Source organism: Acomys russatus, chromosome 17, assembly GCF_903995435.1.
Source record: "Acomys russatus chromosome 17, mAcoRus1.1, whole genome shotgun sequence".
Lineage (NCBI taxonomy): Eukaryota > Metazoa > Chordata > Mammalia > Rodentia > Muridae > Acomys > Acomys russatus.
The window spans coordinates 28,125,296-28,146,275 of NC_067153.1; the positions used below are offsets into that span (position 1 = coordinate 28,125,296).

Genomic DNA, 20,980 nt, shown 5'->3' on the forward strand with positions numbered 1-20,980 from the left:
GTATTTCTGGGTTTTTTTAAAAACAACAGAAAATGTGGTACAGTAGCTAGAGTGACTACCCAGCATGCTCAAAGTCTTCAGTTTCATCCCTAGCACCACATAAAATAGGACGTGGAGTACCCTGGATGGGGAGGCCTGGCGGCACTCAGAGGAAGGATAGCAAATTACCAAGAAGAGACTCAATACTCTAAGAGCATATATAGGGGGAGGAGGTCTCCCTCAATCACAGACATAGGGGAGGGGAGAAGGGGGGAAGTGGGAGGGAGGGAGGAATAGGAGGATACAAGGGAAGGGCTAACAATTTAGATGTAATATGAATAAATTAATAAAAAAAAAAAAACAGGACGTGGAGGCCCATGTCTATAAACCTGACATTGGAGAGGTAGAGAAAGGGGGCTCACAAGTTCACAGTCGTTCTTAGCTAATGACAAGATTGATGCCAGCCTAAGCAACATAAGACCCTGCCCTTAGAAAATCTATAATTCATTGTGAACAAGCATAAGCAAACTTTAATTACTACATTACTCAAAAGCCTTGCCACTTTACCATCCACTGACACATGTCAAAAAATATCCAACGATCCTAGCAGAAGGAAACCATCATTAACTGTAGTTACGGATGTCAGCGTAATAAAAATGCCACACAACAGCATAAGCCAGAACCTTCTCCATTGAAAGGCCCCTTTCAGAGTCCTCTCTAAGTGGTTTCTCACGGTCCATCCTTCTTTCCCTCTATTACTGTGGATTCTCATTTTTGACTGTGTTTTATGATGCAGCACACAATTTGCTCCTCAGAAATCTGTCTTTTCACCTTAGTTCACTTGCATACAAATACTCTATGAAATAATTTGCCTTTCTGCTTTCTTCGAGAAAAAAAATCCCAGGTCCTTCTGTAGGGACTTCATTCCTGTCAGTTGTCCTTCATGTGACTTATATAGTATTATAGATTCTTAGTCTGACTCTAAGCCTGAAGAGGCTTACACATGTTCTAATTATAAGCAGGAAAGGAAACCATGCCCTCTGTTTCCAAGGAAAGAAGAAATAAGCATCAAGTTTCATCTTCAAAATGAAAGCAAATTTGATTTTAAATTTTACCAATGAAACATTTGCTTACAATAAAAGAAAATTCTTCAACACGCATGAAGAATACAATTTAGGATATAGTGTTGTGTCTTTAATTTTCTTCCTTAAGCATTTTCTCTAACTTTAGATACTTGCTTAATGAGTATCCAGTGTAAATTTGATAAGAACATTTTATATACTCTTTGTTTTCATATTAAAAGCCCAGGTCCATATGTGGGATACCTCTTCTCCAGTTGTTGGTCAAAGGTATCCTGGAAGTCTACAGAACAATACAGCCTATTTCTATTGCTCCTGGCTGCCACCAGAACCTGATGGTAGACCCTATTGCTCAAGACAGCACACACTGTGGTCACAGGACATGGAGAAATCATTTTTTGTACTTCCAGAAAGCTTCCTTCCTGTTGACTACCTTTCATAGTACCAGAAGTTGCTGTGTAGGCTGCATTGAGGAAAATGCATCAATTTTTACTCAGCTTTGAGTACTATGAACTAATGAATTTAGAATAGCATTGTTGTTACTGTTCTCTTACCTTCCTTTGGTGGTGGAATGGTGGGAGGAAAAGTTGGTGGTTCTGTAGGAAGTGATTCTGGGTAAGAAAGAGACAAAAAGCACTCATTAGCTATCTCATATCTAAGGAACAGAGGGATGTTATTCAGTAAATCTTTACTCAAGGTTATCCATGACATTGATAAGTGCCTTCTTTGAGAATTAAATGACTGCTATAATTAGTCACAGCCTGTCCTTTCATTCCACACCAAAGGCTTGACATGCCGTTATGCCCTCATTCAGGCTGCCCAGCAGGAGCTGGTGTAATCAAACTGCCAACTACAAAGTGGTCCTGATGTTGATATAAGGCAGAAATCCAAGCCCTCTGTGAGATGTAGGTTTTGGATGTTTTCACATACACAATGCACTTCATTTCTATTCTGCTTAAGCATTGACCATCAGTCTTTGGTTCCTGACACTTCCAACACTTCCCACCCCGTGTCCCCAAAGACACCAGTTACAAACAAAAACTTGATTCATTCTCTCTGTTCCGTGTGCATCCAGAAAGAAGTCTCTCAGTTCTGAGGACCAAAAATAAACACTTAGGGGCTAGAGTGTGATCAGATCTTTTCAACCTGCCACAAGCAGATGACCTGGGGACAGTTAGAGAAAAGACTGGCTTTCAAGCCAACACACAGAGCAAACCACCAAGGAGTTGCAGTACCACTAGGTAACAATAAAAGAACATTTTATCTTCCATTTTTATTGATACCTAACACTGAAGATTTAGAAAAAAGCAAAAGCAAAACTTATTATCTCAGTTTAACATTCAGGAAACCCCTCCACTAATAACGGCCACTCATAAAGGGGAACTCCAGCTTCAAGCAGCCAACAGCTGGAAGAATTCAAGCTCTGACAGATGTTATAAAGAGAATTCCTTCATAACAAGAGATACGTTTTGTAGTCTCTTCTAATCGGAGATTCAATAAAATTAAATTATCTACGTGACATGAATGAGTCAACATGAAAGAATGGGGTAACTGTACATTACTGATAAAGAAAAAATGCCCACAAACTAATTATTATGTGAAACAAAGCAAGTCATAGGACACCATGGCAGAGTCTCATTTGTGAGCAAAATAAACGGCTTTTTTGGAAGAAACCACAGTGGTAGAAATATGTCTCTCTTGAAGAAGGAATGAGAGAAAATGCAATTTGTATGTTGCTGCTCTTCTGAGTATATGAATCACTGTCCTTTTTAGGAGTTTTTTAAGTTTTTTGAGAATTCTAAAATTAAAAAGGAGAGAGAAGAGAAAAAAAGGAGTTTCTAATACTAAAAGCATGATTGCAAAGCATTCCTTAGATCACTACAAATGCTCCCAAAGCTTGGTTTATGCATTTTAAATGACTTGGGACTAATGGGTCATTTTTACTATTAAGCATTTTCTTTACTATAGAAGATTGAGACATAACCTCAGTTTCATCGATAAACTCAGAATCAAATCAAGGGGAAGCTTGTTTGAGCAAAACATCTGGCGAAAGAATCTCTTGGGTATAATAGCACACATACTGGTGCCACGTGTTTATACTCTACGTGGCACACAGATGGTTCCTATCTTCAACCACATGAGGGGCTGCCACATGGCCGACAGACAGTCCCAATCTGCATTGCTTCAGAAAGTTGAACTAGAGCCAGCAGATGGAAGCTACGAGAAGACAAATGTCTTCCACATCCGGGAAATATTTACATCAAACTAAGAGACCCCAATTGGAATTAACCCTGGGTTGGTAGCTAGCAGTTGTGAGATTAAGTTAGGGGGATACTACAGTAGGCCAGGGGTCACTAAGTCAATTGTTTTTAACAGTCAGACAAGCACTGAGCATGAGCAAGTAGCTTGGCCTGTAAGACTGAGGACCCAGCAATTAACAGCTTCCAGCACACTGGCACCAGGAGGGTACATGGACTGTATTTGAAAGATGTCCAACATTTTCAATATATACTTTTAAATATTTTTTAAGCAGAGGTCCAGAGAAACTGCATGACAGTGAGATGTAGCTCTGTGGCTATTAGTTGTGACCAAAACACATGTATAAAATGTTAAATATATTTACTGTGAAATAAAGTTCCTACATTAAAAATTTACATGGTTCAACATATATACTGGTTTTTTTATTTATTCTTGTTACATCTCAATGATTATCCCATCCCTTGTATCCTCCCATTTTTCTCTCCCTCCCATTTTCCCCTTATTCCCCTACCCTATGATTGTTCCTGAGGGGGATTACCTCCCCCTGTATATGCTCATAGGGTATCAAGTCTCTTCTTGGTAACCTGCTGTCCTTCCTTTTTCCATTGAATGGATTTAGCTTCTTGGTCAAAAATCAAGTGACCATATGTGTGTGGATTCATATCTGGGTCTTTGATTCGATTCCATTGATCAACCAGCCTGTTGCTGTGCCAGTACCATGCTGTTTTAATTACTATTGCTTTATAGTACAGTTTGAGATGAGGTATGGAGATTCCTCCGGAGCACCTTTTATTGTACAAGATTGTTTTAGCTATTCTGGGTTTTTTGTTTTTCATATGAAGTTCAGAATTGAACTTTCAATTTCTTTAAAAAATTGTGTAGGTATTTTGATAGGGATTGCATTGAATCTGTAGATTGCTTTTGGTAGGATGGCCATTTTTACTATGTTAATTCTCCTGATCCATGAGCAAGAAAGATCATTTCATCTTCTCATGTCATCTTCAATCTCTTTCTTCAGAGTTTTGAAATTTTTTCATACAAGTCCTTCATTTGCTTAGTTAGAGTAACTCCTAAATATTTTATATTGCTTGTGGCTAATGTGAAGGGTGTGGCTTTCCTAATTTCTTCCTCTGCAAGCTTGTCATTTGTGTATAGGAAGGCTAGAGACTTTTTTGAGTTAATTTTGTATCCAGCCAATTTGCTGAAGGTGTTTATCAGCTGTAGGAGTTCTCTGGTGGAATTTTGAGGGTCACTTATGTACAATATCATATCATCTGCAAATAGGGATAATTTGACTTCCTCCTTTCCCATTTGGATTCCCTTGATCTCCTTTTGGTGTCTTATTGCTCTGGCTAGAACTTCGAGTACTATATTGAAGAGATATGGAGAGAGTGGGCAGCCTTGCCTTGTTCCCAATTTTAGAAGAATTTCCTTGAGTATCTCACCATTTACTTTGATTTTGGCTATTGGCTTGCTGTATATAGCCTTTATTATGTTGAGGAAAGTGCCTTGTATCCCCGATCTCTCTAAAATTTAAACATGAATGGGTGTTGGATTTTATCAAATACTTTCTCTGCATCTAAAGAGATGATCATGTGGTTTTTTTATTTTCAGTTTCTTTATATGGTGGATTACATTGATGGATTTCCGTATGTTAAACTATCCCTGCATGCCTGGAATGAAGCCTACTTGGTTATGATGAATGATATCTTTGATGTGTTCTTGTATTCATTTTGCAAGTATTTTATTTAGTATTTTTGCATCGATGTTCATAAGAGAAATTGGTCTGAAATTCTCTTTCTTTGTTGAGTCTTTGTGAGGTTTAGGTATCAATGAGACTATGGCCCCATAGAACGAATGTGGTAATGTTCCATCCATTTCTATCTTTTGGAGTAGCTTGAAGAGTATCGGTATTAGCTTGCCCTTGAAGGTCTGGTAGAATTCTGCACTGAAACCATCTGGCCCTGGGCTTTTTTTGGTTGGGAGACTATCAATGGTTGCTTCTATTTCTGTAGGGGAAATGGGACTATTTAGCTTGTTTATCTGTTCTTCACTCAACGTTGGCAAATGAAGTTGATCAAGAAAATCATCCATTTCCCTTAGATTTTCAAATTTTGTGGCATATATGCCTTCAAAGTAGGATCTCACGATTCTTTGTATTTCTTCAGTGTCTGTTGTTATGTCTCCCTTTTCATTTCTGATTTTGTTGATTTCAATACTGTCTCTCTGCCTTTTAGTTAGTTTGGCTAACGGTCTGTCTATCTTGTTGATTTTCTCAAAGAACCAGCTCTTGGCTTTGTTGATTCTTTGGACTGTTTTCTTAGTTTCTAATTTGTTAATTTCAGCCCTGAGTTTGATTATTTCCAGACGTCTATTCCTCTTGGGTGTTTCTGCTTCTTCTTTTTCTAGGGCTTCCAGTTGTGCCGTTAAGATGCTTATGTGTGATGTTTCCAACGTCTTTTTAAAGGCACTTAGTGCTATGAATTTTCCTCTTAGCACTGCTTTCAATGTATCCCACAAATTTGGGTATGTTGTTCCTTCATTTTCATTGAATTTCAGAAATTCCTTGATTACTTTCTTTATTTCTTCCCTGACGCAGGTGTCATTTAGCAGAGAGTTGTTTAGTTTCCACGTACATGTAGGCTTTTTGTTATTTCTGTTGTTGTTGAATTGCAGCCTAAGACCATGGTGATCTGATAGGAAACTAGGTATAATTTCAATCCTCTTGTATCTGTTGAGGCTTGCTTTGTGACCTATGATATGATCAATTTGGGAGAAGGTTCCATGGGGTGCAGAGAAGAAGGTATATTCTTTGTTGTTTAGGTGAAGGGTTCTATAGATATCTGTTAGATCCATTTGACCCATGGCATTGGTTAATGATGTTATTTCTCAACTTAGTTTCTGTTTCAATGACTTATCCTGAGAGTGGGGTGTTGAAGTCTCCCACTATTATTGTGTGGGGATCGATGTGTCGTTTAAGCCTTTTTAGCAGATCTTTTACAAATGTGGGTGCCCTTGTATTGGGAGCATAGATGTTCAGAATTGTGATGTCATCTTGGCTGACTTTACCTTTGATGAGTATGAAGTGTCCATCCTCATCCCTTTTGATTAATTTTGGTTGAAAGTCTATTTTGTTTGATATTAAAATGGCTACGCCTGCTTGCTTCTTGTGATCATTTGCCTAGAATATATTTTTTTCCAACCTTTTACCCTGAGGTAATGATGATTGTTATGGGTGAGATGTGTTTCTTGAATGCAGAAGAATGTTGGATCTTGTTTATGCACCCATTCAGTTAGTCTGTGTCTTTTTATTGGAGAATTGAGACCATTGATGTTCAGAGATATTAATGACCAGTGACTATTAAAAGTCTTAATTTTGATGTTGTTTCCAGTTGAGCGTTTGTGTAGTTGTGGTTTTGCCATGGGATAGTTATCTATTTCCTGAGTAGTTTTGGTTGTAGCTTGACCCTTTGGGATGGAGTTTTCCTCCTAGTACCTTCTGTAAAGCTGGATTTGTGGATAGGTACTGTTTGAATTTGTTTTTGTCATGGAATATTTTGTTTTCTCCATCAATGGTTATTGATAGTTTTGCTGGGTAAAGTAGTCTGACCTGGCATCTGTGGTCTCTTAGGGTTTGCAGGATCTCTGTCCAGGCTGTTCTGGCTTTGATGGTCTCTGCTGAGATGTCGGGTGTAATTCTGATAGGTTTGCCACTAACTGTTATTTGGCCCCTTTCCCTTGCAGCTTTTAATATTTTTTCTTTGTTCTGTATGTTTTGTGTTTTGATTATTATGTGATGGGCAGTTTTTCTTTTCTGGTCAATTCTATTTGGTGTTCTGTAGGCCTCTTGTATGTTTATAGGCATCTCTTTCTTTAGATTGGGGAAATTTTCTTCTATGATTTTGTTGAGAATAGTTTCTGGGCCTTGGAGTCTGATATCTTCTCTTTCTTCAATGCCTAATATCCTCAGATTTCTTCTTTTCATGGTGTCCTTAATTTCTTGGATGTTTTGTGTCAGGAGTTTTCCAGATTTGGCATTTTCTTTAATGGTTGCTTCAAGATCTGTGATTGTATCTTCTAGACCTGAGTTTGTTCTTCCATCTCTTGGATTCTGTTAGAAAAGCTCACCTCGGTGTTGCTCGCCTTCTTCTCTGAGGTCTCATGTTTTCGTTTTTCTTCTGTCTGTGTGTTTATCATTGAATTCATTTTCATCTTCAGATCTTGAACTGATTTTTTTATTTCTTTCATCTGATTTTTTGTATATTCCTGAGTTTCTTCCATTGTCACTTTATAGGTCTTCAGAGCTTGAACCGTTTTATTTATTTATTTCGTCTGGTTGTTTGCATTTTCCTGAAATTTTTCCAGTTCCACTCTATGTGCTTCTTTTATGTCTCTCACCTGTTTGGCTGCATCTTCCTGCATTTGATTATGAATTTTATTTGTTTCCTCCATTATCATCCTCATTACTAAGGATTTGAGGTCATTTTCTTGTATTTCCATTGTATTTGAGTTCTCTGGGTTGTTTTCTTTGGGATAGCTGGAAACTGGAGACGCCATGTTGTTTTGGGGTTTTTTGCGTATGCTTTTACACTGTCCTTTAGACATCTTGCCGTCTGTTTTTGTTGGGTATCTTCCACAGTTGGATGGAGGAAGTCTGATGATAGATTCATTTGTTTCCTCACGATTTCTGTAGGCTGGAAGTTCTGATGCTTCACTGGTGTGGATGGCAGGAGGTTAGCCCTGTTGTTTTGGGCTCTCACAGCCAGTGATCCTCAGCTCCCCTGTGCTGTGGGTCCTGCAATCATTCTGGGTCTCTGAATGAGCGTTTGGTCAGGCCAAGGTATCCACAGCCTTCTGGGTCCCCTGCCAAGTCCAGCCAAGAATACTGGGCCCAAACCACGCGTCGAGCTCAGCTAGATTCTCAGGTCCTGAACCGTCTGCCAAGCTCAGCTAGGGATTCTGGGACCAAAATGCACACAGGGTCCAGCCAGGATTTTTGGGCTGGGTCTGCGCACCAAACTCAGCTTTTGGCCCAAAGTGCATGCTGTGGTCAGTTATTGACTCAGGGCCTGAATCGTCCCCCAAGCTCAGCCAGAAATTCTGTATTCAAACTGCACACTGTGTCCAACCAGAGTCTTAGAACCGGGACTGTGCCAAAAGCTCAGCTAGAGTCTCTGGGCCCAATCTGTCTGCCAAGCACAGTTAGGGACTCTGGCCCCAAACTGCACGCTGAGCTCCACCCGAGTCTCCGGGTCGGATTTGTGCACCGAGCTCAGCCAGGGACTCTGGACTCACACTGCGCGCTGAGGTCAGCCTGGGACTCCGGGCTTAAACTGCGTGGATAGTCCAGCCAGAGTCTTAGGGCTACCAAACCTGTGCGCACAGCTCAGCTAGAGTCTCTGGGCTCAATCTGCCCGGCAAGTCCAGCTAGGGCCTCTGGGCTGAATCTGTGTGCTGACCTCAGCCTGTGTCAGCACCCCAGAACTGCCCGCTGAGCTGAGCTAGTGTCTAGGGCAGAACTGTGGCTGCGCTGAGCTAGTGCCTCCGGTGGAACTGAGCACTCCGCCCAGCCTGCGCCACAGCAGGAGAACTGCGGCTGCGCTGAGCTAGTGCCTAGGGTGGAACTGAGCGCTCCACCCAGCCTGCGCCACAGCAGGGGAGCTGTGGCTGCACTAAGCTAGTGCCTCGGGCAGAATTGCTTGCTGAGCTGAGCCAGTGTCTCCATGGCACTTCGCACTGAGCTGAACCCAGGATTCTGGGGCTGAACTGTCCGCCGAGTCCAGTTTGGGTCTCAAGGCACCACGTGACCCAAATCCTGTCCAGAGTCCCCTCTCCCACAGCAACTTTCACTGGCCATCACACCAATCGCTTCCACCAGAAGGCTCTGAGCTGCAAACCTTAGCCACCGCTGCTGCTGACGCTGGTGCCGCTGCTGCTGCTGCTGCCTCTGCCACTGCTGCTTCGATCCGAGAAGATCCGCGCTCCTCCTGTGTGCAGGGGCATGCAGGTCCTCCACAACCTGGTCCCTCCAAACCATGGAGCACTCCTGCTGCTGTGGTGTGGGGACCTTGGTGTTCCTGGCTCAGAAATCTGTGCAATTCCCTGAATTGTTCACTGGAGCTTCCAAACACTGTCCATACTGCTCACCGCCATCTTAGATCCCGTCTCAACTTATATTTTAATGAATATTTTTAAACCATTTCACTATGCCTGAAACTCATAGAGATCCCCCTGCCTCTGCCTCCAGAGTGCTTCAATTAAAGGTGTGAGCTATTATACACAAGATCATCCAGTGCTTTTTAAGGGAATATGTTGGCTATAATTTCTTTCCCCATGGTCCTAAAGACTGGAAAACCTATACAAGGTGGTAGTTCTTTCTAAATGCCATACAGAAACAGAAGTAAATCCCACCACCCACCACCTGTTCAGATGCCCATCCTTGGGAATTTGAATTTAAATTACAGATACTGAGTTAGGCATACAAACACCACCACCCCCAGGTCACTACTATTAAATATAATATATCCATTTTAATGGCTGTGGCCTTCATGTCTAGAACTTTTTATTAAAATCTACTCAAAGGAGCTGACACCCTCAATTCTTTGGAAAATGTAAGAAGTGCATTGTTCTAATTTTATACTTTGTTTTCCCATTCCACGCATCAGATCTTGGGCCAGCGTGAAAAGCAACACAAGGGTCTCTTAAGGAGGCAATAAATCCAGGGCCAGCCAGTTGGAACATGTTGGCTCCGAGCCCACCCTCACTGCCATGGTAATATGACACTGTCCTCAAACTCGATTTCACACACCACATACCATAAATGCTTCTTATGCATTTGGATCACAATGCAAAACATTGTTTCTAGTTTTTTGCCATCAGATGGCCTTGTGGTCCCTCATGCAACATAAAGAGAATGGAAATGAAAATACACTGATAACAGTAGCAGGACATTGCAAAGAATTTTGGGGTGGATAAACAAAAGTGTACTGCCCATACTCCTGGGCAGCAATAGCTATTATTTTTCTAGGCAGAGTGGGTCCATATCAATATGCTATTTGTTTCTTTTGCGGGGGACCAGGAAAAGACGTCTGACTTACGTGTTTTTTGCATGATGCTTACACTTGGTCCCTCTATCTCCTGGAGCTTTGTGTAAACACTTATTTTATACTCTGAATCCGGCTGAAGTCCATAGAAGCAATGCCTATTTACACCTCCTCCCAAGGTGGATTCTTGTGTTTGTGTATCTACAACAAAAGCAAACAGAGCATACTAAAATAAATAAATAAATAGCTATTACTTCATTTATTACCTTCTCAAATGAATAATAGGAATAACCTGTGTCATTCAACCCCAGAATTTATATTTATTTGCAGTATTGTATCTCCAGGTAAGGATTTTTATATACCCACTAGATTTTTTTCTGTTGAAAATTAGATTTAATGTGGATAAAAATAAGGCTTATTATTTAAAAATCGCCAAGGTCAAACCTTTTCTTAATGAAGGGCTATTACTGTACATAATTATATACATGTGTCTTAACTGATCTGCTGTGCTAAAATCCCTTTATTAAGCTTCATTTACCAGAACATACTCACATGATCATAGGATGTCATAAAAACATATGTCATTAACTCCATACAATTTAAGATCATCCAACAGGATTCCCTTCTAAACACTGATCCAAGACACTGCAGTTAGAATCTGCTCTCAAAGAAGCATGCATTACCAGGACAGCAGAGGCTTCTCAGAGAGACCAACCAATGCCTGGACCAACCCATGATCCACCCCATGGAAGAGAGCCAACCCCTGACACTATTAAGGAGAGTTCCTATGCTTGCAGACAGGCGTCTAGCATAGCTGCCCTCTGAGAGGCTTCACCCAGAAGCAGATGGAAATGGATGCTGAAATTCACAGCCAAACATTGGGCAAAGCTTAGGGAAGGGGGAAGAATAAAAGAACCTAGAGGGGACAGGAGCTACACAAGAAGACCAACAGAGCCAGCTAACCAGGGTGCATAAGGGCTTGTAAAGAGTGACGCACCAGCCAAGGACCATGCATAGACTGGACCTAAGCCTTCTACACAGATATAACCAATGGGCAGCTCTGGCTTCATGTAGGCCCCATAGTAAGGGGAACAGGGACTGTCTCTGACATGGGCTCTGTTGTCTGCTTTTCAATCCCTCTCCTTGGCTGGGCTGCCTCTCCAGGCCACAGGGGAAGAGAATGTGCTCAGTCATAATGCAAGTTGATGTGCTGGGATGGGTTGGTATGGGGATGTCCCCTTCTCTGAGGAGTAAGGGAGGGGGAGGGGAGAAAAGAAGGGGGCAGCTGGAGGAGAGGAGGGATGGGGCTACAATCAGGATGTAAAGTGAATAAATTAATTAATTGTTTTTAAAAAGCATACGACACCCAGCTCTAGCGTTGATTTTTAACTCACACCTGTGATATCTTTCTATCATGAAAGAGACTCAGCAATCTTAGTATGCCCTTTCTAAACTCCCTGCTTGCACTATGAAAACCCCATTTGTGTTCTCTTAACATAATTTTAAAAAGGAAACAGGACATGGTGCTTAAGTGGTTTAAGGCCAAAGAGACAGGAAGGAGTATTGTCTCCCAGTCACTGGAAATCAGGTCCTTTCATTCTATCAGGGAGTTGTGTCACATACAGCCAGCCATGCATCATCACACCTGTCTTCACCATGTTGGAGGCACAAAGAACATTGGAGGAGTAGCCATTGGTCCCATTCATATATATATGCAAATGGATAACTGGCAAGTTTTATTTCAGTCTTTTCCCAGATGGACCTTGTCCTCCTCTCCTAGCCATAAGAATGTCCTTATGTTTACACAAGCAGATTGGTTGTGTTTCCCATCCTTGAATTCCACCCTTCTTTCTTTAGACCCTTCCCCTCTTGGTGCTTATAATCTGAACAGCATTAAGTACCACCCTGCTGTTCCTGGCTGTTGCCACCAGACACCGTTGGGGAAAGCGAGCAGGTCCAACCAGTCTGTTTATTTCATTTCTGTGCACTCAATGACAGATTTAGGGGCCTTTGATCAGACCAGGCCAATATGACTCAGTTTCTGGACATCTGTTGGAAATATTGAAAAAGAAAACCCTCTGTTCAGCACACCCATGAAGCTAGAAACTGGAAGGGTGTCACTCTGGATCTGATGGAGCTCCATCACAAAGCCTGGCTAAGGATGAAAAGCCACGGAGGAGAAGGAGGAGGAAGCAAGACTCCATCTCAAGGACTGCTCAGACATCTAGAGCCAATTCTGCCTGAAGTCGGCCATATCTAAGCCTCTCAATAGATGAGCCAATAAACTGATCCTTTCGCTTAACTCCCTTTATTTTAGTTTCTATAAATGGAATAAGCAAGTTTGAGTGTTGCATCCTGCCTAGCTTGCTTGCAACTCTGGAAATTACACAGGTAACTGTCACAGTTAATCGTTTCGAGTGAGGTTAATTTTTGAAGAGGCTGAAGCTCAGGGAAGAGAGCTGATGAGACTCTGACGTTACAGCAGGGACAGCTCTCCTGACTTTCCATCAGAATAAAGGTGAACATGATTGGACCATGGGGAACATATGAGGAAAAAATAATGCTTACTCAACAATAGAAACTGGACTGAAGCATTGAGCAATAAGTTGACCTACCATGGAACTTTCCCCCTAAAACAAGGTAGCTCCTCTGCCTGGGACAGAGTGGGAGAGATTTCTGCACAGGTAGTTATGTAGCCAGTGAAATATGTTACATGGTCAAAATCTGGATCTCAACCTCACACCGCAATAATGGCCATCTTATCACAAGTCCTCAACAGACAATAACTCAGAGCAACAAGCACATCTTTCTGTAAGACAAAGGTGCCCCACCGCATTCTTCCCCCTCTGAAGAAGGAACCCAATTCTTTGAACTAAAGTCTATCAGCTAAAATATCAAAAATGCCTTCTCTGCAGCTACCTCTGCACCCCCTCTCAACTTTCTTTTCAGCACCTCATGATTCGAACCTGTTGCTGACAAATACCACTGAGGGTTAACTCGGCTCCTGAATCCCTCAGCCACAAAAGTAGATGGGAAGTAAAAGAAACAACTCATCTGTACATCCTTGTTTAAGACTACAGCTATTCCGCCTGAAAGGTTTCTTTCAGTCTGAAAATAATTCTGAGGGCGTACCAAAGTCTTATGCATTTTGACTCATGTGTGGCCACCAAAGATCTAGGCTTAAAACAGAACTCACTGTGGTTTGGTATTATCAGTTCAACAGTTATACACAGTAGTCATATCTTCTGAAAAGAATCTCAGTGCTTCTCTGCAAATACATTGTGCTAAAATCTTGAATAAAAATACTTCTAAATCATATTGATTTCATTGATTATGCTAACTTTCATACATACTTTTGTCAACCTAAATGGTTAAATATTTTTATGAGAACTTAAATTTTCTTCATAAGTTCTTAAACCATATATAAAGATAAATTATTGTGGGGCAGTTTTAACCCTCTATATTAAGCATGATCATAAAGAGACATGAAATATAACTCAAATACTGTAGTTGTTCCTCCACTCATAGTAAGCATATCTTCCATCATTTTGGCTTAAGCATCCGTAACTCGTATTTCACGCAACCACAAGATTTATATCTTTTTTTTTTTCAAAGCTTTTCTTGTCTTCACTGTTTATTCTATTTTAAATTTCTCCTGTACGTGTAGACAATGTCAGGCTTATATTACACACGGAGGATCGAGGGCATGGTGGCATATCTTGGCTGGAGGGCATGGAGACATTATCTTGGCTGGAGCTGACAGGAAATTCTCCTAGAATGTTCCTTCTACTGCATCTCATTATCTATGGATGTGTTTCCAAGCACACCAGACTACTAAACTATATTTTTCTACTTTATGGTTTGAGTCAAAAATATTTCTTTATTTTGAATGTAGGTGAAGCCAAAGTTGTGGGCTACTAACCCCATTCTTAACTGAAAAAAAGATAGTTCTTTCTATTTTCTTTTTTTCTTAATGGAGGAAACCAAGATGACTTGTTCAGAAAAAAATAGGTTACATTTTAAAAATAACTTTCATATCAAGTTTGGAACATAAAAATATTCACTTGTGATGTTCTATTGTCTCATGTAATCCCCAGGAATAAGAATGCCCTTGTTTTATATTTTTCTATAAAATTATTCATAGTAATTCTCACTTCTATTTCATTTACTGAATTGTGTCCATGTTGACACCATAAGATATCTACTCATCTAAGGAGAGGTCCAGCTTTTTGTTGTCTTTGGTGTTTTTAATGAGGGCAGAGAGAGAGTTTTAGTGTTTCCATTTGAGAGTAAAGTTTCAAATCATCGGTGCTCTGTAGAATTTTACATGAACAACTTGCCCACAGTGATAAGGACACATGATGCCTCCCCCGGAATGAGGATGTGCCCCCCAGTTACCACCAGGCAAACAAACACTCAGGAAAGCATGCCGTTTGAGGCTGGTCACCAGGGAGTGGATAACACCGCGCTAACTCCATGCAATTTGAATGTACGCTAGTTCTGGCTATTTGGGTCCTGAGACCAACAGAGGCTCACATTGTTTAGGAGCTCGCTGGGTGCAAAGCACTAATAGATGAGCTTCTATATGCATTTTCTCAATGAAAAGCTCACAAAACCCTAAACATCAATGCTATGGTTACATCTGTTAACATATGAGGAAAGGTCAAGAATTTAGCCCAGTTGGTCTGATGTCACACATTGCATCTCTGAGCCCTGACCATGCATCTTCCAGACCAGGGCTCTAGTCTGATGTGACCTGTCCACAATGATTTGCACAGAACCAAGCATGCAAATACTTCACAAAATTGTACTCACCCTGAAGGGATTCTAGCACTATCCTGTAGGCTGTGGCATGGCGATGTATTTGCCACCGAGCGCACAAGCTTGTCATTTCAACCTGATTGGCTTGAAGTTCTGTCACACCCAAGAACACTGTAACAAAACAGAACCGAAGCTATGTTGTCACACTGCAGACAATGCCACAAATCTCACCCAGTTCCGGAAGTGATTTATGGTAAAATTCCCAGACAGAGCTTCAGACTCAGAACTGGGAAACTTAACTCACAAAAAATTGAAGAACAGAAGGTAATTATTTTAATCATTTAAATAAACTTATGCAAAAGAAGACCTATGAAGCAGAGTGTCTGATATTTATGAAGAACACACATGTTCTTTGGAAAAAGGTAAGATTCAGTGAGTAAAGTAAAGGGTGACATAGTAACTACCTGTTTCACAATGACTATGCAATACAAATACAGGATGGAATTACAGACAAATGAGAACAGCCACGTTGTAAATCAAAGGGAAAAATGAGGTGTGTATGGGTGTGTTATACAAACAAAAGTGGCTTCACCAAGGCTGGCTTCATAGCACTGTGTGACATTTGTCCTTTTGTGTCAGGTTATTGACTCAATGTCTTCTAGGCTCATACACTTTGTTGCAAAAGACAGGATTTGATATTTTAAATACCAATAGACATTCCATTGTGATATCATAGAATTAGATAAAGAGGGCTTGCTACCAGAAGCTGGGGGCACTCAGGAAACTGGGAGATGAGAGAGAGAGGCTCCTTTGCTGTTCTAAGAAGGGAATAAAGCCAAGTGTCCTATCACACACAGTGGGTCTATTACACAGTGGGTCTGCTACAACTTATAAAAATACACTGCAGGTTATGAAATCAAAAGAATAGCAGATTTTTTAATAGTCTCACCACAAGAAAAAACATAATAAACATTTAAGGTAAAATATCATTTCCCAACTAGATCTTGTCAAGAAAACCCACAAAACTGCAAATATGTGCAGTGATTCAAATAGTCAAGCAAAATAAAAACAAAACAGAATACAATGGAATAAAAAATGAACCTATTTTTAAAACTTTAAAATGTAGAACCTCCACATGTAAGAAATTATTTCACACTTAGGGTTCCTTCCTCTTAGATCCACATATCGCACATATTAAATGTGGACTGTTACACCCTTTTCTTCAAAAAAAAAAAAAAAAAAAGACACTTTACTGGGGTTAGTGTGAATGCAAGATACTGTACTACAGCCTTGGCAGGTAGGCCCCAAATAGCAAGATAAAAAGCATAGGAAGAAACTCCATGGTGTCATCTCAGGGAAAGGAGTTCTTATGCTGCTGTTGCTGTCGCCAGAATCACAGTGAGCGGTCTCTCTCAGGCTTGCAGAGAGACAGGGGAAGAGCAAAGCAGTGAAGGTGCTATTAAAAACTCAGGTGGTCAGAAAAGGGGCACCAGATGGGGAGACCTGGTGGCACTCAGAGGAAGGATAGCTAGTTACCAAGAAGAGACTTGATATTCTGAGAGCATGTATAGGGGGAGGAGGTCTCCCTAGGTCACGGACATAGGGGAGGGGAGAAGGGGAGAAATGGGAGGGAGGGAAGAATGGGAGGAAACAGGGGAAGGGCTAACAATCGAGATGTAATATGAATAAATTAATAAAAAAATCTAAAAAAAAAAAAAACAACTCAGGTGGAATAGCCGACGAACATGATACTCTCCACCGTTGAGCGGAGAGTGAGATCTGACTCTCACAGGAACTCTGGTGCCCCTTTTCTGACCATGTCCCCCAGATGGGGAGACCTGGTGGCACTCAGTGGAAGGATAGCTAGTTACCAAGAAGAGACTTGATATTCTGAGAGCATATATAGGGGGAGGAGGTCTCCCTCAGTCACGGACATAGGGGAGGGGAGAAGGGGAGAAATGGGAGGGAGGGAAGAATGGGAGGAAACAGGGAAGGGCTAACAATCGAGATGTAATATGAATAAATTAATAAAAAAAAGATTTAAAAAAAAAACTCAGGTGGAAGGTAACTTCCATCATTTCTCTATGGAATGTTACGAGCCCAGTTGGAAGATGGGCAAAGCATGCTGGCAGCTCAGCAGTCACCTTATCCTTCTTCTCTGACAGAGGCGGGGAGGGGGTGGGGGAGGGACAGGAATAGCTCTTGCTTTTGTGTCTTTTTATAGTAGTCGTTTTGAACTAAAGATATCTCTATATTGTGAGCTAGATGGCAGTAACTTAGGCTGGACATGGCTTACCCATTAACTGTCCTTAAAGGCACAGTGCCTCTCTTTATCATGGGGCTGGACTCAACAAAAACGTAGACATTCATAAATCTTTCCAGTCCCACTGAGGCCTCTAGGTCTCACTGCATCCCTTTTATACTAGGCTAAGGCGGTAATATCAGACTGATAACTGAGGTGGGTTTTGTAATGTCAACGCTTTGTGACTCAAACGATAACTTGCCAATTGCAAGGCAAGTGAAGGGCTGCCACAGCAGGCTCTACCGGGTCCTCTGAACGGCTGCTGTTCTGGGCCCAGTCTCTTCAAGCCCCTTTCGCTCTGAGACGGATCCCCTCCCCCACCCTCAATACTCCTGTGTGCCACATATGACTGCTTTTGTTTCTGCATGACCTAGATCTAACAATATATCTCTAGGGACCCCTATGTTATATTTCCTTTTTGCAATAAAAATTATAGAAAACATAATCTCAAGGAACCAAAAAAAAAAAAAATGCCAATCTGCATGGAGGATCATTTTGGAAAGTAGTGGCAAGATTTCTCCAGGACAACATGGAAGTGAGCATTCGGCATTTATCGCTTAGATTCAAAAGCAGACGCTTCACATGTGTTTCCCCCACATGCCCTCTCCCTTCCATGTAATTTTTCCTTTATGTCGCCCTCTTTCTTAACTAACTCATAAAATTACTCCATAATTAGTTTTTTTAAGATAGTAAAATAACCTTTCCCTAATCATAACTGACATCTTTATATTGCTCCTAACTGTTAAAGCAGAGTGTGAAGACTCATTTCCCAAGACCAGTTGAAACATTCCCTCCTCACACAAGAAAGGGAAATTGATCATTATAACAACCGTGCTAAAATTGATCTAAAAGCACTGAATTATGTGTCACTGTATGAGGTTGTGTTTTACTTGGGAGAAAGAAAACAAGCAAAAACTGTTTAACTTTTACTTAAGGGGTAAGAGTATAAAACGATTTAATAAACAGTGCTTTCAAAAATATGTTTGGAATAGTCAAACATACCTACTAATAGAGAAAAGGAAGATTAAGGGAGAAATGAGGGCACAAAAAGACAGCAATAAAAGTCATTCCTGAGACATGACAAGTGGTAGAGACAGAAAGGGAACCCGAAGGGTAAAGGATAGAGGAGGGAGAAGCTGTGATGCGCACAGGAGGCTCCGCCATAAGGAAGGAGGTGTGGGCTGCTGTGACAGCACAGCAGAAGAACATACTTAGTGACCAGACTAGGAAAACAGTGTCATCTCAATGGTGAAGGAGGAGACAGAACCGTAAGCTAAAGGCATCCTAGAATACTCAAATACAGAGATCACATTTTTGTGATGTGTGTGTTCATGGATGTTTTGTTTGTTTTTGCCTCCTGAAAGCTGGGCTTAAAGGTGTACGCCACTGCAACTGGCTTTGTTTTATTTTTGTTTTCTTTTGTGATTTTTTTAATATAGGATCTTTTTATGTAGCCCCAGCTAACCTAGAACTCAAAAGCAAATTGATGATCCTACTGCATCAGCCTTTTAAACGCTGAGGTGTCAAATGGTGGGTGTGCTGGCACACATGCCTGTAATCCCAGAACTTGGGAGGCAGAGACAGGTGGATCACTTGGAGTTCAAGGCCAGCCTGGTCTACAAAGTGAGTCCAGGACAGCCAGCCAAGGCTGTCCTTATCTCAAAAAAAACAAAACAAAACAAAAAAAAATGCCGTGACATCACCACACCCAATGACAAGAAACACTTTTTTTTTTTTTTAGATACAGTTTATTCAGTATCTACTTATTAAGATGTCAAAATATTCCACAGAAGGAAATTTAGGAATCCCGTTTTAATGAAAAGACAGGCCCTACAAGAAATGAAAGATATGTTGGAGCCTGGTCTTACAGAAGCCAAATTCTTGAATGACTCTGTTTATCTGACTAATCATTCAATTTGAGACAAGGATCAGATACGTGCCAAGCATAACAATTATTGCAACAATAGGAGTAGCTATTCATGGAGAGCCTGCCATGATATGACAGCACTTTGCATATATTAGCTCTTTCATCTACACCATAGTTGCTATAGGATGATTTTTGTCTTCATCTTAGAACCAAGAAGGCTTCAGACCCTGAGAATGTACTTTGTCCAGGGCCATTACTAATACATTATACAGTTAAGTCTCCATTCAAATAATCCCTATATACAAGTCTTAATACTAAGGTACATGCTACTGATAGCACACAGGCTTATTTTATAAAGCATGCTGTCACATCATGTTCATTTGTGTATTATCTTCACTATGTGTTGAAAGTACAAATCTTCTGTTTATCTTAAATATATGCTTTTTTAAATATTTGTATCTAAAAATGTAAGCTTATCTAAAGAAATCCATGCAACAGATGGTGTGGAGGGATATAAAGAATTTCAGAATAAATGAACATGTCTAGTGAGATTTAGAAAGCATTACATAATTCCATGTGTGTCTACAAGTTCAGATCCTCGTGAGAAATCTCAACACGAAAATCCATACGATAATATAAGAAGTCCTTAGAGGGATGTGACATGTACTTTCAATAAATGACAGTGGTAGTGGGGTGTGTGTGTGTGTGTGTGTGTGTGTGTGTGTGTGTTCTTGTGTGTGTTTGTGTGTGTCGGTGATGAGTAGCAATACTTTGAGAAAAGGCATGCTTCTCCTTGGCCCAGCTTTGACTGGCATTGGCAATGTCAGACTATAGACTGTTTGGAAAAATTCACCTAATTTGAAAAGTGCCAATAGACTTTCCAGAGGGAAATCCCATCTGCAACCATCAAGCCGATTGGAAAAGCAGCTGCTCGCATCTGCCTGCCAACTAGGACTTTTGACAGCCCTGAGAAACTACCTTACCTCTCTTTCCACAAAATGCCATCCAGAAATGGTAATGAGTAGGGAAGAAAAGCCAATGGTTGCACTGAAAATGGGGTTGAGAGACAAGTCACAGGGAGAAGCAAGCACAAAGCCACTGACGGGGCTGAAGCAAGCAGACATCAATCAGGCTTACGTGTTTGCACGAGGCCAGTCAGAGCGTCGCTGAAGCCTGTGGCCTGGGAAGCAAATATCTTCACGTTGTAGTCCGTTCCACTGAGGAGATTTGTGATAACGATGGTATTAATGTCGGCACCCACAAATGTTTCCAGAGTTTGACCAGGAACTAAAAGAGACAGATACAGACTACAGTCACGGCACGCACGTATTCAGGGAGAAAACCATACTCAACCAACTCTTGACCGTTGCCTAAGGTCACCCAGCAGGCAAACAGCTAGAGTGAGGCTAAAATCTAGTCTCATCTGTCTCTAAAACCTACATCTTGGTCCTTCCTCCAGTAGTGTTTTGTCCTTTGTGCTTAGACAAAAACTTGGTGTGCCTCACTATACACCCGTCACCTTATTCTGACTTCTGTATTTTAAGAAGCGGTCAGCACTTGCCTATTGAAGAGATAATTCCACCTGTCTCTATTTAGATAACTGCTTGGTCCCCAGAACATGTCAAGGACAGAAAGCAATATCCTATACAATAGACCATCACTCCTTGTCACAGAGCAGATCTGGGTAGAT

At 41.1% G+C, this 20,980-nt stretch overlaps 1 protein-coding gene across 17 annotated transcripts in view; it reads right to left on the minus strand.

Moving 5' to 3' along the window:
• Positions 1–20,980, minus strand: part of Col14a1 (collagen type XIV alpha 1 chain) — a 243,533-nt gene that overhangs the window by 111,824 nt on the left and 110,729 nt on the right. For all 17 annotated transcript variants that reach the window (XM_051159672.1, XM_051159671.1, XM_051159655.1 and 14 more), the window contains exons 22-25: positions 20,428–20,577; positions 15,176–15,292; positions 10,415–10,561; positions 1,613–1,669 (exon numbers count right to left, since the gene is read on the minus strand). In XM_051159672.1, the coding sequence (XP_051015629.1) occupies positions 1,613–1,669; positions 10,415–10,561; positions 15,176–15,292; positions 20,428–20,577 (471 nt within the window). The remainder of the gene's footprint in view (positions 1–1,612; positions 1,670–10,414; positions 10,562–15,175; positions 15,293–20,427; positions 20,578–20,980) is intronic.